The sequence below is a fragment of the Ciconia boyciana genome, chromosome 6 (genome assembly GCF_034638445.1).
Source record: "Ciconia boyciana chromosome 6, ASM3463844v1, whole genome shotgun sequence".
In the NCBI taxonomy this organism is placed as follows: domain Eukaryota; kingdom Metazoa; phylum Chordata; class Aves; order Ciconiiformes; family Ciconiidae; genus Ciconia; species Ciconia boyciana.
In genome coordinates, this window is record NC_132939.1 from 7,116,592 (window position 1) to 7,143,579 (window position 26,988).

The 26,988-nt window shown below is 40.0% G+C and overlaps 1 protein-coding gene across 1 annotated transcript; it reads right to left on the reverse strand.

Annotated features, from left to right (window-relative positions):
• CCDC34 (coiled-coil domain containing 34) lies at nucleotides 1–26,238 on the reverse strand. Its single transcript, XM_072865541.1, has 6 exons — nucleotides 25,931–26,238; nucleotides 21,969–22,101; nucleotides 18,342–18,449; nucleotides 3,916–4,074; nucleotides 2,078–2,219; nucleotides 1–458 (listed from the first exon to the last, which is right to left on the reverse strand). Exons 1-6 carry the CDS (start codon nucleotides 26,128–26,130, stop codon nucleotides 244–246), a joined length of 957 nt encoding a protein of 318 aa, XP_072721642.1. The 5' UTR covers nucleotides 26,131–26,238; the 3' UTR covers nucleotides 1–243.
• Between the last annotated feature and the right edge of the window lie 750 nt (nucleotides 26,239–26,988).

A 26,988-nucleotide genomic window follows, 5' to 3' on the forward strand; every position in this document is an offset into this window, starting at 1 on the left:
AGAAACAATCCTGTGCATTTTATTGGTATTGACATACATTTCTTTTTCTTTTTTTTTTTTTTTAAATGCAACATATAAAAAACATATAAAAAAGCTGATTGGTCAGTTAGCTGTAAATACAAAACCTGTTCAAAAAAATTAAAAAACAAAAAAACCCAGCCTGTTTCGGACATGTAACTACATATAACTTCATGTTTATGGCCCTGTTTACTCAAGATCATAAGAATAGTTTTGTCTTCTGTACTATAACTGCTTTCTGCACAAGGATCTAATACAAGGGTTGTTCTTGGGCTTATAAATTACCATAGGCGAAGACGCATGTGACTGACAAGATACAGGCCTCTTACTCTTCTTCGTGGTAAGAACATTGTCTTCCTTTGGAGGAGGCACATGCACAGGTTTCCAAGGAATGGGGTTACAATATGCTGGAGCTGGATATGAATTTCCACCAGCATACCCTAAAATGTTTAGAAAATACACATAACTAAAAAAGAATATTTATACTACAAGCTTTACAATGCAAGCAGTTATAATAATCATCTGGACTAACAAAGACACCACAACATCTTCAGAGGAAGACAGCGTAAGCACATCACAATTTAAATGATTCAAAGTAATAAATCTTCCACCTTTTTTTTTTTTTACCAGTAACTGGCATATTCTTCATCTCTATTTAAAATAATAAGCAGGTTGAATGCTGTGTAACATTCAGAATGCTCAGTCTTTTGTATACTTAAAAGCTGTAAATGTCTATGAATTGGCTAATTTGCACTATTTCAAAGCATTTCTAAGTCAAACTTCCTGTCACGACATATGCAAAGCTCAGATACTTTTCCATCTTTGCTTAACTGTTATTCTTCATTTTACTGAGGAGAAAAATACACTGATTGTCCGCACAGACATTAATAATCTGCCATTAATAACCTAGGGCCCATAAAGCAATATCAGAAAACCTAAAATGTAACAGAAGGAACATGTTACCCTATCAGTCATTTGTCTGTAGTGAAATCTCAGTGCATACATCATGTGGTTGGGTAAAACAAAGCCTGTAATATATTCTATTGCATGAACACAACTGAGTAGAGAAATATTTTTCAAAAATCAGTTAAACAAGCGATTGCAGCTGTGGGGAAGTAATGAAGGTCCAAAACAAAACATGAAAGCAAAGTGTATCACCATCTATAAACAGATGCAAAAGAGCAAAGGTTATTCACGTGCTTTATACATTTTCTTAAACATTCAGAGCCTGGAATTTAGGTCCTAAAATATTTTCTGTTGCAAATTAAAATAATAGCCATGATTTTAATTTTATGAAAAAATAAAGGCAAAACTATATATATAAAGAAAATTTAATTAAGCACTCAAACATAAAATGTAATACTATTTCTTACTGATCTTCTGCTTTTGTACCATGTGGGATGGCAAAAAATACAAAAATAAAGCGAGCCTCATAAAACACCAGACTATCAACAGCATTCTCTTTAACACTTCCCTTCAGAACGAAAAACGAATAGGATTACAGAAGCCAAGAAGGTGCGATGCAGGTGTAAAGCTAAATGGAAAGGAAATCTTAGCTCAGAACACACGTTGATTCCCATGTCTCCTTTTTCAGACAGGACTTCTGTAAGCCTCTTATTAATCTTTGCATCTCAAAAAAACACCTCTTTTCTAAGAGGGATTCAGGTGCGATAAGTTGGCACACACCTTCTGTAACACAAACACTAACTTCACAAGGATGCTAACATAACTGATTTGCTTCACAGGCACCAGTAACTGGCTCTAGTGATTCCTATGCCTGATAAAGAAAATGAGACCAAAATCAGTTATAATTTGGTATGCTACATTTTTCTCTCAAATAAAACCCTTTTCCTCCCAAATAACATGAAGGGCTATGAAAAATGCACAAAGGGTCTCAGAGTAAAAGCTTATCTGACTTACACCATATGAGATATTCATTCCCATGTGCCAAAATTAGATGCTGGATGAAAATCTTAAACAGGCTTCATTTTACATTAAAAGACTAGAGGGAAGGAACCACAAACCTAAGTCACGACATATGTGTAGTAGAAGTACAAACCTGTAGACTTCCCACGTGGGTAGCCATAACCATTTAAAGCTGGACGTGGTTTATTTCTAGCATTATGTAGCCATTCCTTAAAGATCTTCTCTGATCTTGCTTTCTTCTCCTGTAGTTCAGCTTCCCTTTCTTTTTCTTTTTCCTAAAAATAAAATAAAAAAATCTTAGACACTTATAGACAAAGCCCTGTACAATATACACAAAATGGTAAATAAATCTTTTGCAGATTCCCAGACTGCTAAGTATATTTCAAATGTGTTTTCAAACACAAATACATTTTCCTGACAGTAGAAAAGTTGCTTTTTTTTTCTTTAAGTCGGGGCCGGGGGGGGAATCAACCTCCACATTAATCCAGTGTTTCTCTGAGAAAAAGCTCTCAGAAACCTTTTGGAAGACTACATGTAGAAGATATTCTGAACACAATGGGCAGATGACCAGGGCCTACTGTGCTGCAATTAACCTAAAGAGGCTATTGCATCTGGGACAGCCATCCACCCTTCTCATTTACCCATATTCGTACAGCCCTATCTCAGCCATGACTGGGTTGCCTCCAAGCCTGGAGCAGGCTTGCGGAACCATTAATCAGAAGAAAGAGTAAAAACAGTATGTTTAAGCATGGCATTTGGATTTAAACTAAGTTTAATTGATACTGTGAACATGGTGTATAAGAACCTACGTAATGAAGACATGACTAAAAGAATGCACACGGTTTAAATCTGTCTGATGACTTTCATTTTCTTGGGTTTCAAGGTCCTTGTGCTGTGCATTTTAGAGGCTCAGCAGAGACACAGAATCAGTTTGTTAACCAGGCAATAAACACCACCAGTACAAAATATTTAAGCGTATTTTAATTGTATAGGAAATTTTGAAAGACTGCAAAATTAAGGTCATTAAGGCCTGAAAATTGATCTGATACAGCTTACAGTATTTTAAAGTTAATCCAAAGAAATTATTATATGCACTTGTGAAATACTTACAAATGTGGTCTGCACTTTAAGAACAACTGCTGTAATTACAGGGGAAATATACATAAATTCCTCTCACCGCAATCCTCCCCCACACTTAGCTACAACAGTAGCATGGTACTCCTATAATATTAGACGTTCTACTGAAAAATTATACTGCAATGTTAATTAATTTAAAATACAACCAATCAACTTCACAGATAAGACATCTGGTCACACATTTCATAGTTTTCAGGCATAATCATTACCAATATGTGATATTTCAGAGGAATTCTGGATGACTCCTGCAAGTGTAGCCTTGTTAGAGCATTTGTCGTAGTGAACTAGAGGACCTCAAAGCCTGTACTTTAGGAAGCTTACAAGTAAGAGGTCTTCTGAAGTTTATTATAAAAATACATAGTTGATTAATTAATATGAAATACATTAAAATTAGAACTCCTAGCATCAGATTGGTACAGAGAGATATGAAGAAAAATGCTTTTAATTAGAAATATGTGCAAGTATAATGATAATATAATGATAATAGTGGTGCTGGGAGAAAAATGCCCAGAATGCCACCTATTTTCTGTCTGGGTCACCCTGCAAAGGACTGAGTAATAAAGGTACACCGCGTGGTTTGCATTTCTCTTTCCCTTATCATATCACAATTGCAGTGGGTTTGCAAAGACTATTAACAAAAATGTGTTAATATGCATCTTGCTTTGCTGAACATACCTCAATGTCTTCAATGCACTAACATTACAACTTTTGAAAGTTTTTTTCATGTACAACACTGCCATTTGACAAATTCTAATCAATTCAATCCACCAATGTATTAAATATAAGTTAGAGATTAGGTAACGCCTTTCAAATAAATGATTAGTTGATTAATACCTTCTCTTTCTTCTTTTTTTCTGCCTCTTCAGCTCTCTTCTTCTTTAACCATTCTTTATACTTTACTTCAGCTTTTTCTTGTAACTGCATTTTTTCTAGTTCCTTTGTGGCTTTTTCTGACATTTCTTTGCTCAGCTTTCGTTCCCTTTCCCTTCTTTCCTACATGAAACAGATCAAAGAAACAGAATAGAAACTTTTCAGTATATTTCAATGGGCAATTCTTTTGAGGGATACAGTTAACTTTATTGCATAATTACAAATAAAATTATCATAGCCCTGAAAAAAAATCACATTGCACGCTCTTTGAAGACAGAACCTATTCATCGCTAGGTTCCAGATAAAATAGTTTTAAACATATAAACTTGTCAGAAAACATCATAAAAAATTTACTTTCAGCACTCCTTATGCTATTATGGTTATTACTCTGTTTTATTTATTCAGACTTTTTTAAAAACACCTCAGACACTTCTCAATATTTCCAGGAAAGAAATATATGTTGCAATTCTTGACCACAGTGTGTTAGTTTTACTTTTCAGTGAATCCAGAGCAAACTTACAGTTCCAAATGGAAGTTAGGCAAACTACCCCCTTCTAAGAGTCACTGAGATATGCAGATTGTTCAGCACACTTAAGCATAAATTGATATGAAAATAAGTTCACATGAGAATCCAGTTCATGCTTTGTAGTATTCTCCACATTTTTTATATTCTTTAGTTTATTCGCATATGGACTTCTTCTACGAATCAATCTACACATTTCTCCTTTTCAAACGACGAAAGGGAAAACGAGAAAACACATTCTAGGGTAGGCAGAAAATGGTAACTGAGTGTGAAGTTAAATTGCTACCTGTATAATTTGGAAGACAGAATACACAGAGGTGTCATTCACTTCTATGTCTTTTCGGTGTGTGTGCACCTAACGGTACACAACAATGTTTTGGGGACCATTCTCTAAGCTAACAAGCACATATTGATGGCCTTTTCTTGATCTGGAGAGGGAGGTATTTTCATTTGAAGACTAACAATAGCTCTCACTTCCCTTCCCTGTAGCCTTTATGAAATGTCTGGGATTCTACTGATTCAGTACTACTTCTGCTTAGCTTGCTTAGGTCTGAAGAACTGCATACACACGCAGAGGCAAAAATCTTTACCAGACAAGCTGTGCACATGACTTGGAGGAGAGGCAGAAGACTTGAGATCAAACAGTTTCCACTTCATAGAAAAGAACTGCTGAATAAAAATGTTGCTTTTCTTTTAAGAAATCTTTTTCTTGTATGCTCCCCTGCATATTCCTCTTGAACAAAGGAGATGTGTAGTTTAGCAGGAACTTATGCTGACTCAGAATTATTATAGTTGGCAGTATGAATGTCAAATGCCTAGAACTACAACTGCAAAGTATAATAAACTGGGTCTGTCTTCATTACAGAAAAGCGGAAAAACACATTTACAAGAAGAGCAGGAATATAATTCCCTTCCCATTTCACCTCTTATAAGCGCAAAAAGGCAGAAAAACTAGAGCTCCACCCTGCTCCCCATGCCCCCCAATCCAATATAGTAGCATCATACAGAATAAAAACTTTAGCTTGTATTGCCCTGCAAAAACACTAACTCCTTTCTGCCATTTATTGGATGAGATGACAAGGTGCAAAACCAGGGTCAATAAAGAGAAAATGCAATGCTTTCAGGCTAAAACGTTTGCCAATTTTTTGTAAGATGTAGTACTGGATGATAAACGCTTTCATGTTTGAATCCTTATCCACACTACATGGAATTGTCTCGATAAAGAAATCATTCTAAGCATAATCTTAGCTTACTCTCAGCATTCATTTTTTTCTGAGAATGTCATAACGCTAAACTGCAGACTCCTTATCAGAAGAAGTCAGTTTACAGAATTGCTTGAGTTAGTGTGGCCCTCTCTATGTTTGCCAACACTAGAAGCATTACTACAACTTTAACACTGGCAGCTAAATTATGCATTATTAACTCTGGGGTTTTTTCCCCCCTTTTACAAGCTATGCCTTATTAACTGTATTTACCATAATCTCTGAGATGGATGTTTCTTCACCTAAACCATGATGATACTTTCAGTACCACTGTTTTGGTATACTCTCGTCAAGTATTCTAATCTGATGACAAAGAGTTATTTGTGCACACACTGCACACAGTTTCACAAAACAATTAGCTATTAACTATATTTTCTCCTTGGTTTGTTTTTTCTTTTTCATTTCACTTCTAATACATTCTAGAGAAGGTCAGCTGAATCTGTTCTGCAGTGTAGAGAAAATGGTCAGATATGAACACTCTCCAATTTCAATGCATATTCTGGAATGTAAAACTCCATAAACTACAAAATAATTGAAGTCTTATTAATATGATTTCACAACACTGTTTGTAAGGCCTGTACATGTGATAAAATTATTATTTACAAATAATAATTACAAATTACAGGCTGTCCCCAGGTGCCGAAAGACAAGCTGGCGGGGAAGACCACCGGCCTGGCTGAATAGAGAGCTCTGGCTAGAACCCAGGAAAAAGAGGAGAGTCTACGACCTCTGGAAGAAGGGGCAGGCAACTCAGGAGGACTACAAAGGTGTAGCAAGGCTGTGCAGGGAGAAAATTAGAAGGGCCAAAGCCGAGCTAGAGCTCAATCTGGCTGCTGCTGTAAAAGACAACAAAAAATACTTCTTCAAATACATTAGCAGCAAAAGGAGAGCTAAGGAGAATCTCCAGCCCCTAGCAGACGGGGGAGGGAACACAGTGACCAAGGATGAGGAAAAGGCTGAGGTACTTAATGCCTTCTTTGCCTCAGTCTTTAATAGCAGGGCCAATTGTTCTCTGGGTACCTAGCCCCCTGAGTCGGAAGATAGGGACGGGGACCAGAATGGAGCCCCCATAATCCAGGGGGAAATGGTTAGTGACCTGCTGCACCACTTGGACACTCACAAGTCTATGGGGCCTGATGAGATCCACCCGAGAGTACTGAAGGAACTGGCAGAAGTGCTCACCAAGCCCCTTTCCATCATTTACCAGCAGTCCTGGCTAACTGGGGAGGTCCCTGCTGACTGGAGATTAGCAAATGTGACACCCATCTTCAAGAAGGGCCAGAAGGAGGACCCGGGGAACTACAGGCCTGTCAGCCTGACCTCGGTACCAGGAAAGCTGATGGAGCAGATCATCCTGAGTGCCATCACACAGCATGTAGAGGATAACCAAGGGATCAAGCCCAGCCAGCATGGGTTCAGGAAAGGCAGGTCCTGCTTGACCAACCTGATCTCCTTTTACGACAAGGTGACCCACCTAATGGATGAGGGGAAGGCTGTGGATGTTGTCTATCTAGACTTCAGTAAAGCCTTTGACATGGTTTCCCACAGCATTCTCCTGGAGAAACTGGCTGCTCATGGCTTGGACGGGTGTACTCTTCGCTGGGTTAAGAACTGGCTGGATGGCCGGGCCCAAAGAGTGGTGGTGAATGGAGTTTACTGCAGTTGGCGGCCGGTCACAAGTGGTGTTCCCCAGGGCTCTGCGTTGGGGCCAGTCTTAATATCTTTATCAATGATCTGGACGAAGGGATCGAGTGCACCCTCAGTAAGTTTGCAGATGACACCACGTTGTGCAGGAGTGCTGATCTGCTTGAGGGGAGGAACCTCAAGCAGAGGTCCCTCTCCAGAGGGACCTGGACAGGCTGGATCCATGGGCTGAGGCCAATTGTATGGGGTTCAAGAAGGCCAAGTGCAAGGTCCTGCACTTGGGCCACAGCAACCCCATGCAACGCTACAGGCTTGGGGAAGAGTGGCTGGAAAGCTGCCTGGCAGAGAAGGACCTGGGGGTGCTGGTTGACAGCCGGCTCAATATGAGCCAGCAGTCTGCCCAGGTGGCCAAGAAGGCCAATGGCATCCTGCCTTGTATCAAAAATAGCGTGGCCAGCAGGACTAGGGAAGTGATCGTGCTCCTGTACTCGGCACTGGTGAGGCCGCACCTCGAATACTGTGTTCAGTTTTGGGCCCCTCACTACAAGAGAGACATTGAGGGGCTGGAGCGTGTCCAGAGAAGGGCAACGAAGCTGGTGAAGGGTCTGGAGCACAAGGCTGATGGGGAGCGGCTGAGGGAACTGGGGTTGTTTAGCCTGGAGAAAAGGAGGCTGAGGGGAGACCTTGTCGCTCTCTACAACTACCTGAAAGGAGGTTGTAGCGAGGTGGGGGTTGGTCTCTTCTCCCAGGTAACAAGTGCTAGGACAAGAGGAAATGGCCTCAAGTTTCGCCAGGGGAGGTTTAGACTGGATATTAGGAAATTTTACTTCACTGAAAGGGCTAGCAAGCATTGGACCAGGCTGCCCAGGGAAGTGGTTGAGTCGCCATCCCTGGAGGTATTTAAGAGACGTTTGGATGAGGTGCTTAGGGACATGGTGTAGTGGTGGTCTTGGTAGTGTTAGGTTTACGGTTGGACTCGATGATCTTAAAGGTCTTTTCCAACCTATACAATTCTATGATTCTGTGAAATAAGACCAATGAAAAAAAGAATTTCATTCTGGGAAAAAAAAAAGTTGAGATTCTGAAACGTTTTTGTATTAGTGAAGAATAGAAAAAAGATCTTTCTTAACATTAAACAAACCCTTCCATGCTTAAATTAGGAAAAGGAAAAATAATCTATTTTGGGCAAATTATGCAGGTCTTAAGTATCACCTGCCTGAAAAACAAATAACCAATTGTCTAAGCTTTTCCTCCTTCTTTGTTTAAAATTCATTTTCATCTCTTTTATTCAGAGCTGTTCTGCTGTCCCTTCATTACCAAATATTTCCCACATGCATCTCTCAACAACTGCTGTTTCAAGGCAATGATAGTCTGGGACACAAAAAGTATTAATGTAGACGAGAGATATATGCTAAAACAGTGAGTTAAAACCATTGGTGAAGAAGGCTTACAAAGATTTCAAATCTTTTTTTGTTTGCTGGCTTACCTCTATCGTACGTGAAAGTAAGTTACAAAAGTAAGGATCTTTCAAAGCTACAGTCTTTATCTAAGGGTCCTATAATATAAAAAGCATGAAAATAAATGTAGGAGAAAATGAAAAAAATGGGGCCCTTCCATACCTGGGGGAATTGTTCAATATTGGACAACAATTATAAGTAGAAAACAGACTAAAAACCTTTCTAAAGACTGTAATTAAAAGGCAGGGAAGCTTCTTAAATTATGTATCTTTAATCACAATACTTCAGATGAGATTAGCCACTATCTAGGCTGACCCAAAGTTAAATTAGGTCCTATGTAAACAATGATATGCCAGGCACACCACCATGAAAGCCACAACTATTGCTAAGTTTTACTTCCAGCGAGACATCCTTAAGACAGGGAGAGTCCCTGCAGAATTGCAGACTTTGCAGCTGCCTAGAAATTATTCTGCAGACAAATCAGAAACGCTTCCTCTTTCTCTCGTGCCCAGAACAGCTTTTGTTCATAAAGCTAGTGTACACCACATTCCCAGCTGCTTTAATAACCTGTTTCATGTCAAGCTCCTGTCACCCTCGCCTTCATGGCTTCCCCAAATCCTCATTACTTTCCCTTATACAAGTCTATCAAAAATGCTAGGAATGTGCACATTAATGTACATGTTCTTCAATCCTCCCTTCACACTCCTTCCACGTATATACGGGGGGAAGGGAAATTACATAATTTGTTTATGCTTGGTGTTGTCAGATTGGGTTTTAAAAATTCTCTTTGATCTTGTGTTCAAAACAGACATGATGTATTCACTAAACCACTAGCAAATTTACATACACTTTAAAATATGATTACAGGTATTACATAAATTAAGGTATTGATTGTAAAACATCCAATTACTCATTGCAAGAAAGGCTTGTTCTCCCGCTGCCCCACCCAAGGACATTATTAAGGAGAAAGGATACAAATCTGGCCTGCGGGTTCACTGCTCTGGGCTGTGATCCTATCAACCCTCGGAACCTAATGAAGCCTGGGCTAGGTCAGTACTTGGAAATCCCCCACCCAAAACAAGTCCAGCCGTCCCACAAAGCAATGATGGTGACTCAGTAGGCAGCATGTGTCTCACTGAGTCAGTACCAAACCAATGTCTCATCAGCAGAACTACTAACTTTTCAAGAAAAATCAGACCTATGTATATATGGGAAATTGTCAAAGGAATTTAAAATTTGAAGCAGCATCCCACTTTCTTCCTGACAGAAGGTAGAAATATTAAATAATTTTCCTGGCAGAAAACAGCCCAATTGCCATCAAAACAGAGACACTATATCCAACTGGAAGAAAATTAATAAAATATATATTTCTGTATTTTCATATAAATGATTACGTGAAAGGCTAGAAAGGGTCAAGTGCAGAGCTGCTTTCTGTTCTGCATTTTCTATGTAGAGTGTCACTACAGAGAAGTATTTCCAGAAATTAATGTTGGGGTTAATATTTTTAAGATACTTCTCACAGCAATCCTTTCCCATTTTCTAGTCTGCAGAATGCGACAACATTTTTCTTTTCATGCATAACTGATGGTTCTATTTCACAGCTGTTTGCTCTGACATCTTAGCTACCATATTCTAGCATCATTTTATGCTGACTGATGGTGAAATATAGGAAGAGTCCACACTGCCAACATCAAAACATACATCCAAATTTCCTCATTTATCCTCATAATAATCCTGAACATCAATCACATTTAACAGCCTCAGAAATCTGGGTTGTTCAGCCAATTGTTATTATCTTTTCAATTTAGCCCTATTACACAGCTCAGTCACCAAGCCTAGCCCACAGAAATACTTCTTTAATCTCTCCAGAATTGGCATGTGAAAAGAACAAGAAGCTAGAAAGGAGGTCAGTGAAACAACACTGAGCTGCAGTTGTCTACTGACAGGCAGGTTTACAACGATTTACTGCTCAAGTTCACACAAAGTCAATGCAGACCCCACTGCAGTCTAGTAATTGGAGAATTGTAAGATGGTTACATACATGGATCTTTCTCAGACTGTGTTCTTTTCATGTGGGTACTCAATATATGTGACAAGCAGAAAGTCATAGTGTACTTGGTCCCTGAACACTCTCGAGGTCTTCAGAAGAATGCAGACTCCACGAATGCTGCTGAAATACATGAGCACTTGTATTTTAATCATCTGCCACTCTGAATTCCTCCTCCACAAGTCTGTCTAAAACTCATTCTAACACTAACTATGAGAAATTAGTTCATTCTGCTTACAGAAATCTAGAGGTAAGTCTGGACACAATACCCATGGCATTGGCCATGCATGACCTCACAGAAAAGTTTTGTGTAAAGACACAACACCACTGTGCTAAAAAAAAAAAAAAAAAAAGACTGTTTTGTAAAGTACTCCAGGTCTAGACACTGAAAACCCCACAATACGCAGAAAAAAACCCCTCTTAATAAATTAAGCCCAGAGTTACAAAAGAAAGTTTAGATACTTGGGCACATAAACAGAAAATTTAAATTCTTAAATTATGTTGGTTCTCAAGGTTGGAAGGTATTTATGCTAGATATTTAAGCTTCTCTCACAAATACATTTCTTGAAAGGGTTCAGTCTTGAAAAAGGTGAACATCTCAGCATCTCTTTCAAGTCTGAAGTATCAGCAAAAACCATAGCACATCAGGCGCTACAAAAAATTTAGCAGCAACCACTGCTTTGACTCAGAATAATAGTTCAGCTGTTAGAACATTAACCTAGGACAGGGAAGATCCGGTTTTCATTACCTCTCTGCCTGAGGGGATTCAAACTAACATGTCCCACTGTGGGGAGAAGACTCCACCTACCAGGCTGCAGGCTGGGATGACAGGATTCTCCACCCCTTCTGTTGAAGTGGTACCACTCCTCACAAAATAATTAACGATTCATTGGATGAAAGAAAGAGAGCATCAGTGAGCATGACTTTTTAACTTGAAAGTCATGCTCAAGCTGCTGAACAATCTGTGTTCTATATTAACAACGGCGACATAAAGTATGCACTAAACAAAAAATCTTTGGAGTAAGAGTTGGAAACTACGTCTCTCTTCTGGGAGGAATCATGCAGCACACCAAGAAAGGGAAGTCTGCTCCAAAAAAATTGTCATTTGTTATTTCATAGTGTGTTTGTTCTAGGCTTTCATACTTCTTCCTGCTTCTTCCTTCTTATAAAGACTATCAGCCAGTAGCAAAGTAAACTATAAGAACAAAATTTTCAATGAAAAAGCATCAGAACAGAATTTTCCCATCCTGTACCTGTTCTCCATTAAAATTATATTTTTCAGTAAGTAATGGGGACTTACTGAAAGAAAAAATGAACAAGAAAAAAAGTTGCACATCAAAGTTCTACGATTAACGCCTGCTTTGCTTATATTTATTTTTAAGAAAAAATAAAAAGTGATGCCTTATTCTCTATTCAACAACGCAGTAAGCATTTGAAATGCTACAGTCAAATTACGATTGGTATTAGAAGAATTAGTTTTTCCAATGTAAAATGTGTAACCTCACTGCTTGTGCTCTTACAGCTTTGCTAGATATCACATTAATAGCATAAAGTATTATATGCAAGTTAAAGACTAAAGACAAGGATGTTAACAACACGAGTTTCAGAATTGCAGTTATTTTGGGATGCAAGCATTCCACTTTTGAGATTTCAGTTATTGCTGCAAATATATGTATCACATATATGTACTGGTTTTTGGCTGGGATGGAGTTAATTTTCTTCATAGCAGCTCTTGTGGTGCTGTGATTTGGATTTGTGAGTAAAACAGTGTTGATAACAAAACAATGGTTTAGTTATTGCTGAGCAGCACTTACACAGCTTCAAGGTCTTTTCTGTTTCTCACTCTGCCTCGACAGCGAGTAGGCTGGGGGTGCACGAGGAGTTGGGAGGGGACACAGCTGGGACAGCTGACCCCAGCTGACCAAAGGGATATCCCATGCCATATGACGTGCTGCTCAGCAATAAGACCTGGGAGAAAGGGGGAAGGGGAGGGATGTTAGGAGTTATGGCATCTGTTTTCCCAAGTAACCGTTACGCGTGATGGAGCCCTGCTTTCCTGGCAAAGGCTAAACGCCTGCCTGCCGATGGGAAGTAGTGAATGAATTCCTTATTTTGCTTTGCTTGCGTGCAGAGCTTTTGCTTTACCTACTAAACTGTCTTTATCTCAGCTCACAAGTTTTCTCACTTTTACCCTTCTGATTCTCTCCCCCATGCCACTGTGATGGAGTGAGTGAGCAGCTGTGTGGGGCTTAGCTACCTACCGGGGCTAACCCACAACAATATATAATATAAATATTTATATCTACACATATGCATATACATGAATTGAATATGCTAGATATTTCTAAGTTCACATTCTATTGGCATTGTAAGAATGAAGTCGCTTTGCAGAGTCACTAAAGGTGGACTAAATATGATTGGAAGATACAATATTAAATAGAGCATAGAGGGTGGCATGCACTGCATCAGTGTTAATTTTTAAAATATTTAATCAAAAAGCTATTGTCATCAGGTCTGACCTTTAATCCTAATATTTTATTCAGCATTAATTCATAAGAGGTTCTGATTTATGACAATGTTCTAAAGAATTAAACAGTCACATCAGTTTACAGACACTTCACAGTTTATGCATCCACAATGCATTTCTCAAAGCTTTTGGTACTTTGATTTGAAGGCAATTAATCAGTAATTCAGCAATTACATATACCTTACTTAAGTGTTCAATCCCATAGCTGTTGAAAGGAAAGAAAGAGACACCACATCTCAGGATCAAAAGTTCATGTAAAACAGGAAAAGAAAAAAACTTGCTACTGCCAACAACAAGCTTCCTATTCTATAGCAAAACATTAGGAAGTCAGTCATACATAACTGGGGTTCTTCAGAGGCAGTCTTGTGAACACAGCACACTTGATAGGTGGACAAGTCAAACCCAAATTATGCTTACAAGCTATAAAGGCAGGGGCTGGGTCCCTGTTTACATGAAGATAACATTTCACATGAGACGACATAAATGTCAAAACCATCCTCAGTTCTTTAGAGAAATACCAGTAAGAGGACACAGAATAATGAAGAAAGGGAGTCTGGAAAGACAAAGGTTTTATAAACCAAACTCTAGCAAGGAGTTCTCCATACTGCACCTCATTCCTGGGAGATGAGGTTGTAACGGTAAAGTCTCCTTCCTGGAAGAAGGCTACATGTGTCTTGAATTAACTAACTCAAGGGCAAATGAGGGCAAAAAACCCAAACTGGCTTCAGACAGAAGCTTACATATTTTCCAAAACAGAAAAGAAGCTTTTCGCTAGCATCTCCAGAAAATTCCACTGAGTAGAACACAGTAAGTTATCAGGCAGTACAACCAGTGCCCGGTCACACTGTGAAGGAACTTGGAATTGAACCATATTGGACAAATTCTGAATAGTGGTGGGTCTTCAAAGGAGACACTACAAAAGAAAGTATGAACGAGTGATCAACTCTGAACATCTATGACCTCACCTATTGCATGTTTTTTGCATATTTTATACCCAGCCAGAGTTTTGTCATCATGTATGAATCCATCAGAATCCAGATGAGAGAAAAATATCCTTGGAAGGAACCAGAAATGGGATTCCCAAATATTCTGAAGATGTTAAGCAGTATTTTTTATCTTCCGCCTTAAACTGTTATTTACCCAAGTCTGTAAACAGTCTTGGTATCATCTACAGCCTGCTAAGCCAAACAGTCACAAAACTTTTATTTGTTAAGCAAGAACACATTTGACAAGACACAAGTCACAAAGATGCCACTATGGAGAGGAGATTTTCAAAATATATCACACATGTAGGTCCCCCAATCCAAAAATTTCCAAGATAAAGTTGGGGGGGGGGAGGTGAGGGTGTTGTTGGCTGTTGTTTGGTTTTTTTAAACTTACTCAGTGGTGGTGAACAATGACTGAAGTTAACTCATCTGTTCAGTATCTACACAGAGTCAGCATACAAACATGAAATAATAGACTTCAAAGGTCTCTTTTCTATTATAAATTCTAGCCATTCTTTACGTCTTGGTTTTATTTTCAATAAAAAACTTCATTCTACTAAGAATGGGTCCTTTCTTGCCCCCCCTCCAAAAAAAAAACCAAACATGTAAAGTGCCAGAATGAACAGACACGGAGAAAATAAGCTTTCATTAGCATTAATTCTAACCTGAAGAAATGAGACAGTAGTTTGTTTTCAATACCTATTCAAGATCGAGTTCTCTGTTGAGATGGGGATCAAGGATGTCAACTCCTTTCTTTTTAAACTCCACAATTCAGCGATGATTTACCTACACAGAGCTCCTTACCAAACTGGAGTCTAAATACAGCAATTAGCAATCAAGGAAACATTTTAACATTCCAGAAAGATTAAGACAGATTCTAATGGCTTTGCTGATCTATGTCCAGTTCTGCATACCACTCAAATCAAGGCTACATTAATAATAAAAACATGACACTGAACACCAACTTTGCTTGCTCAGCATTTATAATCATGCCCACCTCCTTTTCACCAATAAATCTTACAGTAACTCAGAAATAAAACTTTTAGTTCCATACAAAATCATGTTGGGTTCGAGCAAATTTTCTTCTGGAATCAAAGGCATGTTTGGAGATATTTTAGAGTTAAAATATTTTGATTGGTATTCCTGTGACTTGTCAAAAAATAGAGCTCTATTACATCTAAAACAAAACAAGTCAAACAGACAATTTGCTGTTTGCCCACAAATGACTCAACCTTAGGAGAGAAAGAAAGACTATTTTTGCTCAGCAGAGATCTAGTATCTTACTGAAAATTGTAAAGGCATTAGTAGAACCAGGATAGTGCCTGACAGTTGATTTTATCAAGTTTTTAATTTCTAGTGAGCTGCAAAATTTTGCCGTATTTGCCTAAACATATTTCACAGCTTAGAATGTTCTTTGATAGCTTGTATTTCAATATATTACTTCTGGTTCATTTACAACTTTTAAAATCACAAAAGCTATTTACATAGAATATTAAATGGTTATGATTCCTTTATTTTCCAAAATAGTTTATGCAAAATGATTGGAAGCATAAAAAAAACTTCACAGCATATAGTTTTAAATATATATTAAAAAATAAAAACCGAAACTGCCAGTGAACAAAAACAGTGCTCAAGCCTTGCTTCCTAACGTGACCCTGAAGGACTATATTTAACAGTCAGAGCATCACAACTGACATTGCCATGCAACAAAATGCGAGAAAACTGGCTTGGCATACAGAAAAACAGCAGAATTCTTTTGTGCACATACAAACATTCTACTTGACATAAATATCTCTCATGTTCACAGTATGAAGATTTTTCCAGCAGTGTCTCCTGGTGCTGGATGCTCAAGATGAAGGAAAAAGTTTCATGTACACTCAACCGTCCCTTACTTCCTTCATCAGTACGGTATTCAGCATTGGGAAATGATACAGACTTGTGGAGATCATAGAGGTAACATCCTTAAAAGTACTACTTCCTGTCAAGTAAAGCATTTTCTGCAGTCTACACACAGGGGCTCAGAATCAGTAACTGGATATGAAGAAGGTGAGTGCTTAATGCATATTTCAGTGAAGAATACTGCGAGTTTTGCCTCAAGGAGCACCTTTTGATGCTTCTAGGAGGAAATGAAGTGAGCTTTCACAAATATGAGATGTATACACGCTCCCCAAGAAAATCATAGCAACTGTCAGTGCTCATGGATCTAACCTTAAACTTCATCTGAAATCTTCACGAAATTTTAAACACCTTCTTAGTCACTGAATTGACATATTTATCCTTCAGTCTGTGTCCAGATCCACAAATAATCTTGCAGAAACTTGAAGTGGTAAGGTCTATGCAACACAAATGTTAATATCCTAAAGACAGCTAAGCTTTTAAGTTCAGTTTGTTCTTGATTTGAGTGTGGTTTACAGGAAAGACTAGCCAATGAATCATCTGATTTAAATGAAAATCAGATTACTTTTGGTAAAAGCTTGGGACATGGCCTAAGGATGACCTTATCCTTCCAGAATATAATATGATAAAGTCAGACACAAATATGTTTTTTTCCCCTTTCCTCTGGGCTGATGTGATTACCATAAAAAAGACCTCCTATTCCCATTGACAATAGAAAATAAGAAGTTAATCAGTAAATCCACAAAGACAAAGGTCCAAGGAGGACCCAAATAGGTAGAAGTTTACAGAAGTTGAAGGCGGGGGGGAGCAGGGGGAGGAGAGAGAGTGAGAACTTTCACTGTTTTGAACTCTGAACAATTTTAAAAGGCAGCCCAACTCTTTCAAGCCAATGAATAGTTACAGACACCTATAATTTAATTTGCATTTTAGAAGAGGAAAATGGCATTGTTTGTGCTGAATAACAAATCTTCTACTATTTGCTGTGTACTTTAATAAGGAAGGATCCTTTCTACATCATAATAAATGCTTAGAGCAGGATTGATTTTGGGGCAGGTTTATGCCAATCATCCAGTCAGCACTGAGACTAAGAGTAATTAGGTTAGATCCAAAGATAGGTTATTCCAGTGGTTCTAGACTGAATGTGAAGGAGGAGTTCTGAAATGGTGAAGACAAATGTATGAGGTCTGGATACCTAGCCCAACGAGTACCATTGTGATATTTTTAATCAATTTTCACCTGATTTATTCAGAACCAGAAGTACAGAACGGTAAGCAACTGGTATTGCGACAGACTGTAAGACAATGAACGCATATGCCCACGAACTACCAGGGGCTGAACAAGCCCAAACCTCCCAAGCATTCCCTTTTTTGCCACCCAGTACACATGCTTGCTTTGTGGTGACACAGAGCTGTACAGTGCCCTGTTGAGATCAGGATTCTGTCTGCTTCTGACCCTGGACTTAGGCATCCCTCTCAAGAGAACTTAAAAAATTTTTTGATCCCACTCAGAAATGACTTTTTGGATGAAGGAATTGCCAACTGCTAACTGTGGTCTACTGAGAATTTCCTGAATCTGGCCTCACACCTCAATTATCCCTCTAAACTCTACCATACTATTTGCCTGTCCACAATGGTACTTAACTAAATCCTTCTTCTGGCTCTACTCGGTGTACAAGGCATTGCAGACAGTCAAGACGTACACTTTACCCAAAATGCTTGGGCATTGAACCTAGGAAGTCAGAAAGAGAAGGGTATATTGAAGACCAGAACCCCAGCTATAATTAGCAGAAGGCTACTGCACAAGATGTAGGCCGATTGTCAGTTATCTGACTACTCAGAAAACAGATCTCTCTATACCTTATGGAAAAAAAAGAAATCAGTCTCAGGAAAATGTTTAACTGTGTTGGTGTAGTTTTGTAATTTTCAGTTAAAACAGCCATTCATTCAGCAAACTAAAAACATGGTTGTCCAAACAGTCTAAGTAAATTTTACATAGTTTTACTTAAGTATGGTATGTGCTAGAATATTTGCAGCCAGAGCAATATTTACCTCTTCTCTCTTTTTTTGGACCCATTCCTTGTGCTTCTCTTCAGCTATCCTTTTCCTCCTTTCGCATTCTTGCTTTTGCTTCATCTTCTCAAGCTTTATATTCATTTCCTAATTAAAGAAAAAGTATACATCTTCAATCTGTGGTGACCATCTACACCAATACACCCAATACTGGAAACAGTGCTGCAGTTAAAACAATGTAAGCATTAGATTTTGAAATTTTTCCTTCATTAAGATTTTGGAAAAGATGGATGACAGTCAACACAGAAATATTATGAAATACAATCAATGCAAATGTATAATTTTTAGAATATGAACTGGAAATATGTATTTTAATTAGGCTTTGGAAACAATTCAACATAACAAATCTCTCCTTAGCTTATTTAAATGCCCTTTCAGTCAGTGGAATCTTAATTTGCAGCAGTACTTTTCTACAATACTTAAAATGTACACAGTGTACTGCTCTGCATTCAGGAAGGCAACAAAAGCTAAGTGAAATATTACTCACTTGTGATTTTTAGTACCAGAACTACAGGAACCTTAGGGCTTAACCCAAAGCTTATTAAAGACAAAATTATTGCAGATTTTAGCAAACTTTGAAACAGCAGCTTTATTTTGAAGATGAGAGAAGAAATTCTGAAGTATCTTTATAGGACATACAGTACATACGTGACCATTTATATCTCTCCAAGGAAAAGAATCGATAAAGAAAAAACATGACTAAGACAACAATTTGAGATGTCTAGCTTCTTTAACAGTAGCATTAGCACAAAGTGCTATTTACCAGTGAAAATTCATACCTTCAAACATAGATAGATGGAATTATTCCCATGAAACTGATTTTATGGTCCCTACACTGCAGTCAGTTTCAGAGAGAACCCCCTCTTCTTATGACATTGAATTTCAATTTAGTAAGACATCAAGAAAAAATAGGAGCCTACAGAGAGCTCAAAGAAAACACAACATAGACATAGTTTGAAAATATAGTTGTTGCTGTATTGAGGCAAAGTTACAGCAACTAACACCTCCTTTGAGTTCTGAGACATCTGTATTGCAGGGATCCTAGTTTCTGTGAAAGGTGATGGCACTGTAAATACCTTAGAAGACCCTATCCCTTCCAAATGTTTATCCACGTTTCCAGCATTCAGGGCAGACTCAGTGCTGCTGTCAGCAAAAGATCTGGGACTTCACAGTTGTTTCTTAGGATATCAGTTTAGAATACTTTTAATATGCAAATATAGTAATACATTTTTATATCACAATCACACACTTTGTTCTCTTGTGGCATCTTACAAAATGGTTGATTGTATTTTTCCCCTGATATAAGCTATTTGAGTTGCCTACATTGTGGTTTAACATCTAATGTTTTCAAAATCTTACAAATTAAAAATAAAACATTTACCTATTCCACCGATTTCTACACAGCTTTAAGTAATGCTTGTCCTATGACCGCTCTTAGTATATAGTTGAGAGAGACATCTTCTAGATTACATTTAGTACTGTATAAACGCTATTGCGTGATACACAAGAATAAATTGCTTTGGTTCCTGATGAAGGTTTAAGACCACATGAGAAGTCCATACACAAACCAAATTTTCTATATGACACCAGAAATCACTTTGGCTTATTTTTTGTACTTGAAAATCAAAATAGGGAGAGACAATTACCAAGCGGGAATCTAAAGGGGAAGTCATGAAATGTGTGGTGAATATTAACGGATCAGACCATATTCCTCAAGTTTAACAAACTATTTTGGTGTTATGCTGACCTCTAAAAGACTGTTCCAGAACCTTCCAGCAGTGGGTGTTTTATAAACAACATGAGGTAGCCCGCATAAAACAGCTGTGTGTTATATTCACTTCACAGATAAGGTGAGTCACAGAAAGGTTAGGACACTGCTCAAGGTCAAATAGTAACTCAGTAACTAAAGCAAGAAATGATCTAACTTTGATGTGATTGCTCTGACAGTATCATTTAATCAACTGCAACTACAAATATATTGTATTGGGTTTGCATGGCAAGGTTTTGGTAGTGGGGGGGCTACAGGGGTGGCTTCTGTGAGAAGCTGCTAGAAGCTTCTCCCATGTCTGACAGAGCCAATGCCAGCCGCCTCCAAGACTGACCCACCGCTGGCCAAGGCCGAGGCCATCAGCGACAGTGGTAGCACCTCTGGGATAACATATTTAAGAAGGGGGAAAAAATACCCTGCACAATAGCAACTGCAGCTGGAGAGAGGAGTGAGAATATGTGAAACAACTCTGCAGACACCAAGGCCAGTGAATAAGGAGGGGGAGGAGGTGCTCCAGGTGCCAGAGCAGAGATTCCCCTGCAGCCTGTGGTGAAGACCACATGCCAGAGCAGGTGGATGTGCCCCAAAGGAGGCTGTGACCCCATGGAGAGCCCACGCTGGACCAGCTTCCTGGCAGGACCTGTGGACACATGGAGAGAGAGGAGCCCAGGCTGGAGCAGGTTTGCTGGCAGGACTTGTGACCCAGTGGCGGACCCACGCTGGAGCAGTCTGCTCCTGAAGGACTGCACCCCATGGAAGGGACCCACGCTGGAGCAGTTCGTGAAGAACTGCAGCCCATGGGAAAGACTCACATTGGAGAAGGTCATGGCGGACTGTCTCCCATGGGAGGGACCCCACACTGGAGCAGGGGAAGGGTGTGAGGAGTCCTCCCCCTGCGGAGGAAGGAGCGGCAGAGACAATGCGTGATGAACTGACCGCAACCCCCATTCCCGTCCCCCTGCGCCACTGGCGAGGGAGAAGGTAGAGAAAATCAGGAGTGAAGTTAAGCCCAGGAAGAAGGGAGGGGTGGGGACAAGGTGTTTTAAGATTTGGTTTTATTTCTTGTTATCCTACTCTGATTTGATTAGTAATAAATTAAACTGATCTCTCCACGTTGAGTTTGTTTTGCCCATGAGGGTAATTGGTGAGTGATCTCTCCCTGTCTTTATCTCAACCCATGAGCCTTTCGTTTATTTTCTATCCCCTGTCCAGCTGAGGAGGGGGAGTGATAGAGCAGCTTTGGTGGACACCTGGTGTCTAGCCAGGGTCAACCCACCACGCATATTAATCAAGATAAGATATAGCTCTCACTTAATTCTGCCCCAGCATTCAAGAACTGTTCATTTGCAACAGGGCAAAAGATAAAAGGAGGGAAAAAAATGCTGGGACAGGGAAACCTATCCTGGGAAAGGACACCAAACAGTTGTATAATTACACACTAAGTGGGTAACAACACTGTGCCTCATATCTAACCAAGTCTTACACCCAGCACACGCCCTGTCGTGTTTTATTACCTACATGCAGGCATATGTACCCATGATGAAAATCAAGGTACCAATTATATAAATGTTTTAATGCTTTAAACTCGAACCATTACCTGACAGTTGGATAAGCAAAATATTATACAGCACCACTTCAATGAAGCATAACATTTAGCAAAAGAGAATGCACGTAGCATGAATCACGTCAGCATCGTCAAGCACAAACACTATGGAGGCCCAAGACACTAAAAAATAATGGACAAAACTACTTGTGTTTCCACAACCAAAAGAAAAAAAAAATTCCTGTGCTTGCCATCTTCCATTAGACTTAACATCAAGCCGATCTGATGTATTCACCTCTGCAGCTCTAGCTTGTAAGCGGGCACGTAGTTCCTTCTCTTTGCCAATGAACCATTCTTCCCATGGTGAAAGATTATCTTTCAAAGATGATTCTTTTTTCCTCCCTGCTATTTCAGTGTCTTCAGCTTTCCTGAATTAAAAATGAAAAATGTAAAAGAATATTATGTGTAATATATTTGATTGAAAAGTTATGCAGTGCTACTGCCTTGCAAAATAACATTTCTTTTATGGCATATTGTGACAACAATGACATCATTTTCCTACTTGCTTAGTAATCTCCAGAATGGATAAATGGCATTTATAGTGCACCTCTGACCATCCCCCTTACATTCTACTTATTAACTTCTAGCTTATGAGTTTTTTTTTTTTTCCCTGTTCCAAACTGTGGAACAGATTCAAGCATTACCTTTTATGAACTAAACAAAAACTAACACCAGAAACATCAAAGTGTCACCTTCCTTCTCACATATGGAAACCAAGGGAAATCAGAGATTTAACATTAACATCCTGTCCTTGGTCACAGAGAGGCTCCATGTATCCCGTGGCCTTTAGTGCGAGCAAAGGATAATCAAGAATATTTTTTCTTCTTTCAAGTCCTATAGCACTAAACTCATGATATCAAGCAACCTCAGCATTAAGAATCAATTCACTCTTATAGGTAAAGTTTTCCACCCTAAAAAGCTTTCACAGGAAACATACTTAAGAAATATGGCTTGCATACAATACTTGATGATATTATACAAGGTTCTATTAGACTTTTAATAGAATACCTTGCATAACTCACTCATAACTTCTTTACTCATGAATAATGCAGCAATCCTAGCCCCAGGCCAGAAATATCTTTTATAATATTCTATACATGTACTATCTCATAAGTAAGACAGTATACTAGGCTCTAAGTTAACAAAAATTGAAAACATGCTAAGAGATTTCTTTATAAGATTTCTTCTACCCTACACAGAATTTTTTCTTAACAACAAAACAGTGAAACTAGACTTCACTTCAGTATTTTATATGGACGTATGGGCTCTGGAAATACCTACCTACATACTTCACTACAGTGAGTAATTCTGTTTGCTGAATTCAAGCTACAGAAGAGGCATCCAAACAAGCATATGATGTTAATGCTCCTGAAATAAATCTTTTAAGCATAAGATATCTGGTTTTTATCAATATAAAAGTATTACATATTCACAGGGAACAGCAATACTCTGTTGCAAAACATTTTACGTCCCAGTAATCTTTAGAATATATTTTTGTGATACAAAGCATTTGGGGACAATGTCAGTGCTACGGAGTTTTGTCCTACTCTTCTCCATTGTTGTTACCCACACATGTGTGCTCTAACATGACAGTTCACTGGTCAAGCCGTGACATGTCCAGGGGAACTGATTCACGCTGAAACTAACCTTGAAAACGGTTGGTTTCCTCACACAGAATCAGCCCCCAACCCTCGTTATACTGTGCTGCCACAGAGATGCAGCACAACAGAACTGACAAGACACCCTGACACACAGACAACGCATGGACAGAAGCAGCACAGACCAAGCCCTCCCAAGCCCAGCGTTGTCCAACACGTTCTGCTGCACCCTAGGGCTTTTATGCTACTGCGTTAACAAAGACCAAAAATTTAACAGAGACAGTTTTTAAACAGGTACATATAATAAGGGATGCAACTTAAGAATGCATAATAACACATTGTTAGAAAAATAACTCTCTGAAAGTTTATTAAAGATAAGGATAAAAGTATTATGCATTCAAATTCAGGAAACCAATGCAACTTTGTCCAGACTTGACATTTTGGGCAGGGATACTTCCTCAATACATTCTTTTGCTGCGCACAATTTGCATTATGGCACCTTGTACTAGAATAATGCTGACATATTAGACCAACCTGAGAAAAAGTACTAGTAGAAGGAATGAATTAAGAAAAATGTTTACTATGTATTTTCTTGTATCAGTAATAAAGGCCAAGCTACTAACTTCTCAAAAAAAAAAAAAAAATCACAGTAATAAAAACTTACTGTATACAAGTAAGAAATAACAGAAAATTATGTTTAAACAGGGGAAAACACAAGCTCAATATGAAGAACGGTTAGAAGAAACATTTCTCCTCTTCTGCAGTACTGCGTCTAAAGCGCTCAGATTGCACTGGAGCACAGACTGGAACCCAATCCTTCTCAGTGTGCATCCCAGCTACCAGTCGCGCTCTCCCTGGCACACCGATTATGTATTTTGAGCCACACAGACCTTGAATTTTATGGGACCATCTTCTGAAATGCTAGCATGTTCACAACTACGACCTTCCTCAGAATAATTAAAATAACAGAATTCTTAAAGTACCACATTCTCAAGTGCACATTTGTTTTAAAATAAGTATCTTAAATCAAATTAGATACGTTTGGCATTAGAACTGAAGTCTGATTAACAGAAAACACTGTGATTATCATTTACCGTATGTTCACTTAAGTCATGCCATCAAACATAACACTGATCCATAATGAAATTATGAAAATGCCTAACACCATTTGACAAGGCCTTGTTTTTAGCCTCTTTTGCAGATACTGCATTTCCCACATTAAATGTCTGCCTCTGGCTGATTTTTGTGTAGTTTTAAGAGGACAACAACAACAAAAAGACTCTTTGAGAGAGCGTGTGCATATGGGGGAGGGGGGGGTAGTGGCTGTGTAAGAAGTGTTTTTTATTATCATTCTTTTGAGATCTTGGCAGTTATACACGGAAGCTGCTATACGAACATTTGGTAGACACTTATTACAACACAGCAGCAGTATTATTCAGACGCAGTGTCTGCATGAGTGAAGTATATATCATGCCCACAGAGTTGCATGAGATTGTTCCAACTCAGGCCCTAACAGAGGTCATCTTCAGTTGCATCTTACTGCTGCCAGGGAATACTGCAGCAACAGGCGCAAAAATTGAGAGCCGTTTCAAGCAGCATCTCAAGCTGCAGAGACATGTAGTAGTACGAATTGAGTGCTACAGAACTTCAAGGTACGTGAACAAAATTGCTTATTGGGAAGGAGTAAAAGGAGAGGTAACAGAAAACCTGAAACAGGAGGGACCGTAAACTGGCTAATATCCTTTTCAGTCTGCAGCTTCTATTTCTGACTACATTTGAATACTTTTCCTGCACTTTTAGCACCTTTTTCAAGAAATACTTGTAAGAAAAGTTCAGTGTGGTCCATATTCCTTCACTGCTCTCCATGGAAGTTTGAGAACCACACTGGAACCCTGCACCCCCCGTGAAGCTCAGCTGTCCTTCCCTTACCCCGCTGTCACTTTTCGCTCAGTTCAGTCTTGCTAGTTACATCCACCATCAGTTACTGCACAGATCTGCAAAGTTTCCATTGCGAAGGTCATGTTCCAGAATGAGACAGGCACTCCCTGCTCTTCCCCCTCCCATTCTAAAGGGAGGATTAAGAATTATTTGTTCTCCTGTCAAGCAGAGGAGATCCCAAGGGAAAGAAGACATATAAAGTTTGCATGTAATTAAAAGGGAATGAAATTAAGCCACAGGAACAAGAACTGTGCAATGCATATACACAAAAGTGACTCTGAATATAACTACAGACACTAGGCAAAATAGCCCTTCAGTCTCTGAGAACACTTAAAAGGATGACAGGAATGGCTGTACCTTTTTAACTTGCAAAGACCCTGAGGCTCAGGTCAACAGCTTATAGATATTTTACAAACCCATGAAAATACTCAACTGCCTATAGAAAAGACTGCCGTAACCTGCGACTTCCCAAGATATCATAAAAAGGGAACGAGGTGCTTAAAGCGCTTATCTATACAAACAAATCTATGTGGATGTGAAATAATCTTCCACGCCCAACAAAGGCCTCAAGCAGAGGGAGGCGAGCACGGGAGTCCGGCTCCTCACGCAAGGGGCGGCCCCGAGCTCCCTGCTCGAACGTGGGCCCAGACGCAGGGGTTACCTATCGCCTCGCCGGCTCCGGGAGGCCGCCGCCCGCTCTTCCTCCTCCTCGCCGCTCGGGGAGCTGGGGCGGGACGCGGGGGAGAGCGGGGAGCAGCCGGAGGGACTGAGGGGCTCCTCGCCCTCGGAGCTGGCGGAGGACGGCGGGCTGAGGCGGGCGGCCCTCCTCCTCCTGCCGCGGGTGCGGGCGCCGCTGCTCATGCCGGCGGGCGGCACCTGAGGGAGAGGCCGGCGGTTAACGGCCGCCCGCCCCCCCACCGCCGCGGCCTCCGGCAGACGGCACGGCACCGCCCGCGCTCCCGGCGGCCCCCGCGGCTTCCCCGCCCCGCCGCCATGGCAACCGGGACGCCGCGCCGCCAATCGCCTCGCCAGCCCGCAGCACGCGCCCCGCCTCCCTCCGCGCCTGCGCCCGCCTCGCCTCAGCCGCCGCCTCCCCGCCTGAGGGAGCGGGCGGCCCCCGGGCCGCCTCAGCTTCCGGCCGCCGCTCCCCCGCCGTGCCTGAGCCGCCTTCCTCTGCGGCGAGGGCTGAGGCAGCGCCTGGGAAGAGATACCGGGACAATACGGGGTCAGAACCGGCGGCCGCTGGTTTTGTGTTGACCAGTAAAGTTCTCCCAGGATGAGGGAGGAGCCCCGGCCCAGGCAAGGCAGCAGGCCCTGCAGCCGCCTGCCTGCCTGGCCCAGCCATCTCCACCGTGATCATTAAACACTTTTCGTGTGCTAATTTAGATTAACTCTTTACAGCTGTTCTTTCTTACTAAATAACATTTTTGCACGTTTACCAGCAAACAGGAACCAGCAGCCTCATCCGCAGATGATGATTCCAACACGTCAGAAGAAGGTAGCTTAGCATTTTCTAACAGCCAACTCAAAGTCTGTAATCTATCCTTACATTAAACTGCAACATCCCATTTCAGTCCCCACAATTAGAATCTCATTTCTGATTTAAAGTTTTAAAGACTTTTGTTTTTCATATACCTCTGCTAGGCTAATGGTGTCCTTTCCCTTCCCTCCTATCAATTAATTCTCCACTGAGTCTATAAATATTTGTTCTAAATAAAA

What these genes read in the sequence shown, in the direction of transcription:
- CCDC34 (XM_072865541.1), bottom strand. Translation starts at nt 26,130, where the DNA reads ATGAGCAGCGGCGCCCGCACCCGCGGCAGGAGGAGGAGGGCCGCCCGC. An exon ending in TCCAAAAAAAGAGAGAAGAG is followed by an intron (nt 4,075 to 18,341) that starts GTAAATATTGCT and finishes TGTTTCATGTAG; the next exon opens with GAAAGAAGGGAAAGGGAACG. An exon ending in CCCACGTGGGAAGTCTACAG is followed by an intron (nt 459 to 2,077) that starts GTTTGTACTTCT and finishes TAAACATTTTAG; the next exon opens with GGTATGCTGGTGGAAATTCA.